We start from the raw sequence: 5,288 nt of genomic DNA, 5'->3' as shown, positions 1-5,288 counted from the left end.
TTTTGGCCACTTCATACCACCGATATCATGCTCTAAGGGCCAAGTCAAAAATCATCACAACTAATTATATGTGGTGAGGCTTTTAAGTGCATATTTAAACGCAGCTTAATTTTTCAAAGTCCTAAGTACCTAGAAGATCCCATTGACTTGAACTTAAAGAAAAGTCAGACCCTCAATTTGCCCTTTGTGTCAACAGGTAGTACTGTGCAAAACTGAAATACAGGTACTGAATGCAGAGATACAGGTGGTTTTGGACATCTATCTCCCATAAACCATTTCAGCAAAAAATCAAGTATCTAAACAGCTTTGAGGATTTTGGCTGTAGGAACTTTAGTGTAGTTTTGTAAGTCTTGGTCATGTGTCTTGAAATTATTTTCAGTGCCTGTGGCCAAAGAAATTTTTATCATGTTAATTGATAGCCAGTACCAGTAGATGGGGGGAAAGTGCTTCAGAGATCCCTGTTCGAGGAAACCAAGGGGACAGTCAAGGTTATGGAAGGAAGTGCACACTGGGATGGGAGCTGGCCTTTGATGTGAGTGCAGCCTATGTAAATACCAAAGGATCTATAGCATTAGTGCTGGGTTTTCTGTTTGTTCTCAGAAGAACTAATACTGCCTTTGTTTGAAATAGAAAAGACTCATCACCAGTTTCCTGTATTTCAGGAGTGCCCAAGTGATTTACACCAGCTGAGGAATCAAACACAAAGCTGTTTCATGGAAAACCATTTGTCAGGTGCTCTGTAAAATCAGGATTTTGAAGTTTTTTCATGCAGTTTTGGGTCATGTTTATTTTGCACAAACTGATTTACAGCTTCCTGAGATAGTGTTTGTAACTTTACGGCCAACTGTACAATCCTATATTGGATGGACATAAAAAGTGTAACTAATCAAATGTGGCATTGAGTTGTGCACTTCAGAAATGTTTTTAGTGCTTTAAGTCAAACTTATGATTTTTTTTAATGTGAATTGGATCAACACTATGAATTATACATTTAGGCTTTAAACATTTATTCTGTTAACTGGTGAAAATGAGAGCAGTGAGAGCAAATAGAGTTGTATTTGCTTTAGAGCATATTTATTATTCTAGTGGTCTGGGAAACTGAGAAAACTAAAGACAAAAATGTGTTTCAGCTTTTGTGTGTGCAGTACAAATTCTGTGATTACAGAAAAGAGGCTGGCATTGCTCTGAGTGCTTAAAGAAAAAATGAGATGATGTTTGATTAAATGACAGAGAAAATAGAATTTATGCAGTTAGGATGAAGAATTTATTGTATATACAATTAAGCAACTCTACTGTAATGTACTTCCTCTTTAAAGAAAATGGATACAGTAATCAAAATAGTTCTAGCATGGAAACTACAATACAGACTAAAACTTGACTAAAACAGAAATTAGTTATTTGACTTGAAAGAACACAGAACCTGAAACAACAAATTGCAGGTTGCATCATTAACCAAGGACAGTAAAAAACTGTACAGTACAAGCAACACGTTACAATAAGTTATGACCAATAAGGCAGTCTTTCTCATTTAGGACAAAAGGGATAAAGGGAAAGGTATTAAAATCTCATAAATCCACCATATCTCTTTTCCATCTCTGGGACCTCTTTGGAGTAAGTTTCCCCATCTTCTTCTGACGGAAGAATGGAGTCAGCAAAGCGCTTAAGAAACCCACCATATCGTTTCTGGTAATCCAGCCACCACTCTGGCCTGCCCACTCTTCTCATGAAACCACCATATCTCTTTTGCAGCTCTTTGGCTTCATCTTCCAATTCAGGGCTGCGTTTTACGCTCCTCATGAAGCCTCCGTATCTTTTGCTGACATCCCCGTCATTTTCATTTATCTCTCGGTAATGCCCTGCTTCAGGGTTATCCCCTGTTCCTAGAAGCTCCTTCAGCAGATCAGAGGAATTCACAAGGGCATCATCATCTGTGTCCTTCTTCATAAACCCTCCATACCTCTTAGCCAGGATTTCTCCTCCATTAGCTTCATCCTCCGGTTCTACCCGATAGAGCTCATCCATTTTCTTCATGAATCCCCCATATCTTTTCATGAAGCCTCCGTACTTCTTCGCAAGCAAATGGTTCTCATCCAGCTCTTTCTTGTCACCTGGAGCCATGCTGCCATCCTCAGAAAGGTCCAGCTTTGCCAGCTGCAGGAGCTCCTTGCAGGTCTCCCAGGCTTTGGCAGAAGGCAGCTTTCCTTCGCATTCCAGTGTACATGCCTGAAAAATGGATTTACTGAGAACAATTTGATAGTAGCAAGCACCTTATTGCCACCTTGTCTTAGCTTTACTTGTTTCTAAAACGCCATGAGCGAGGCTCTCTTTGTGAGTGGCTTGGCAGGACTGCTCTTCGTGAACAGCTGATTTGGTGGTCCCTGACTGTTCTGGAGTTCTTCATATCCCTTTCTGAAAGATATGGTAGTCTCCACTCTTAAGAGAGAGAATACAGGACAGTATGGAGCATGAGTCCAGTATGTCAAGGCTGCCCTTATGTTTCTGCTTCAAAGGAAGGCACCTGTACAGTGTCTGCACCTCTCTTATGCTTGGATGTATTGTTATGTGTTGTGGGTTTTTTTTTTTATTTACTAATGGGAAGCTAAAAATTGGTTGTGGTTTGCTTCATAATGAAAGCGTAGAAGGTGATTCAATCTTGATAATTAAAAGTAACATTCAGAAATTTTAGGAAAGAAGTTACCTAAAGGAAATAAAAAGGCATCGTGGTTGCAAAGAAGCCAGCTATACTGTAGTGCTCAGTATCTTCAACTGCACAGCTAAAAATGGCTGTGTATCTGTCTGTTATCATTAGTTTCTCTTCATGAAATAGATCTTTCAAATGTGTACCAATACAAATGTAGAAAAATCAAGCTCTTTTAGGCAGGATCAAAGTTCTGGTTTTGCTTGTTTGATATACAAAGTAGTGACCATCAGAAAGAGGGGTAAAAATCCTGAACTGTGTTGCTTCTGACTGCAATGAAAAATTTTCAGGCTAAGACAAAAAAGTTTTCAGTATTTGTATGCATATTTCGTAACCTGTCATGTAAAGATAATAACATACATATCAGCTACTACTACCTCTGTTGTGTCAGGGTAATTTACTTCTTGTGAAGCCACATGCTGCAGAAAGGTGAATCCAGTATGTTTTCTTCTTGTCCATGGTTTTCATATCACAATAATTAAAAGAAGAAATCATCAATATTTTCAAGAAGAGAAACATTTATTATGCCTATGGATGATGTTTTCTAAAGATCTCAATAAGCTTTAAAAAAGTGAGGTTAAACCCCAGCACAGTTTTCATAGAATCATAGAATGTATTGGGTTGGAAGAGACCTTTAAAGATCATCCAGTCCAACTCCCCTGCAGTAAGCAGGGACAATGTTACTAGATCAGGCTCCTCAGAGCCCCATCAAACCTGACCTTTAATATCTTCAGGGATAGGACCTCCACCACCTCTCTGGGCAACCTGTTCCAGTGATTTACCACCCTCATATTGAAAAACTTTTTCCTAATATCCAACCTAAATCTACCCTTTTCTAGTTTAAAACCATTACCCCTCATCCTATTGCTACATGCCCTTGTGAACAGCTCTTCCCTAGGCATCTTATAGGCACCTTTCAGGTATTGGAAGGTCACTATACCTCTGGCCTTACCTGTCTCTTGAGCCCCATTTTAGTCTAAGAAATTTATGTAAGATGTTTTATATGATCACAAGAAAATTAAAGGGATTTATGCATTTTGTGACATAATAATTTAACTGGCACAACACGCTTATTGCTATATATTACAGTTAGGCTGTAAAGAGAATGGGATCTCAGTTTCTGTCTGACTTTGAAATTACTTTAAATCAAAGCAAGACTGGGTATTTCCCTTCCTTTCCCCTTCTCAATTAGTTTTAATAACCCCCTATTGCTTTCTCATAGGTATGAATAACCTTGTACAATGTGATAAATCTTGTATCTTACAGAAATGATGTGGTAAATTCAGTTATGATGTTACTAGAAACATTTGTTCCTAAAAATAGTTTGTACATGTATAATGAATGAGTATAACATACTGCACATTGCTTCTTTTCCTATTCAGCTAGTAAGTGTTGTTACTGAATAGGAGTTTGAGTCTTTCTTGAATAATTACTGAAGGTATACAAGAGAGAGTATCAATATAGATGTCTACAACATATACTCCAAAACACAACAGGGTCAAGTCTTTCCTTCTGTGTGCACCCAAATAATCGATGACAGCACAGAAACAACTTTCTTGATCATTTAGAGGTGCTGAGAGCATGATGCCTCAATACACATCTATTTGAGGTCAGGAACTGCAGGTACCACTAGCAAAGGACTCGGCAGCCAGAGTTCCCACCTTCTTCAGTGGTGGCTGATGGAACCCAGACTTTCACTGATCCCGATGCTTAAATTTCAAGTTGAGTTGCCTCTGCCACTATTTTTTAAAGATAAATTCAGTAAAATTAAAATTACAGATAAACCCCACCTGTATTCTGGAGGTTTGTGAGCATGATTTGTCTCAGGAGACACTGTCGAAGGGATCTTTTACAGGCACATTCCTAACACGGCGCAGCTCCGTGCGAAGAGGAAGAGCAGCGGGAGGTATCGCTAGCCAAACAGAGCTTGAACCCCACTTTTCGTGTGATTCAGCCAAGTTTTCAGGCAGCTGCCTGGAGAGAGCTCATCCTGCCGGGGAGCCTGGTGCCGAGGCTGGAGACCTCCCATCCCGTCCTACCCGGCTTCCCCTCGCCCTCGGGGGCTGCAGTGCCCAGCAGCGACCCCTCATTTCCCCACAGGGCTGCGATCTCCGGCCGGATCTCCCTTTCCCCTTACATTTTCACTCGACTTTTTCCTTGTTCCCCCCCGGGGCTGCCTGGAGGAAGGTATGTCCTCCCCAGAAAGCGGCCACTCGCTGGCGGGCAGCGGGAGGGACGGGCGAGCTTGGGAGGGGGTTAGGAGGCTGTCTCTTCGGGGCGCGCTGGGTCCGTGGCGTCGCCGCCTGCCCCCCTTACCCTCAAACCAGCGTTCCAGGGCCCACTTTCCCCTCCCTCCCCTTTCAAAAATGTCCCTTTCCAAGCGACCCCGGCCGCTTTCCCCACTATTCATTTTGTTCCGTTCTTTGCCCTTTTCCCCATTTCCCTCCCTCCCAAAGTTAAGGCGGTGCGGGGGCCTGGCCGAGGTGTCTCTGCGGCACTGAAGAGGCCCCAGGGCCCACCCTCCTGACACACCGTGGCCCCATTCCCGCTTACCAGGGGGTGGATGCCGCGGGGTCCCAAGCGGTAGGCG

The 5,288-nt window shown here is 42.1% G+C and overlaps 1 protein-coding gene across 1 annotated transcript; it reads right to left on the bottom strand.

Moving 5' to 3' along the window:
* Window positions 1–1,241: 1,241 nt before the first annotated feature.
* PENK (proenkephalin) lies at window positions 1,242–5,284 on the bottom strand (the record flags this gene model as incomplete). The annotated part of the gene is made up of 2 exons (XM_010191306.1): window positions 1,242–2,223; window positions 5,252–5,284. Coding segments are annotated over 2 exons (699 nt in total), but the record flags the coding sequence as incomplete, so codon positions are not given.
* Window positions 5,285–5,288: the final 4 nt, after the last annotated feature.

This window comes from Mesitornis unicolor, unplaced genomic scaffold (genome assembly GCF_000695765.1).
Source record: "Mesitornis unicolor isolate BGI_N332 unplaced genomic scaffold, ASM69576v1 scaffold1429, whole genome shotgun sequence".
Taxonomy (NCBI): domain Eukaryota; kingdom Metazoa; phylum Chordata; class Aves; order Mesitornithiformes; family Mesitornithidae; genus Mesitornis; species Mesitornis unicolor.
The sequence above is the reverse complement of the archived record's forward strand: the minus strand, read 5'-3'. Positions and strand labels throughout refer to the sequence as shown.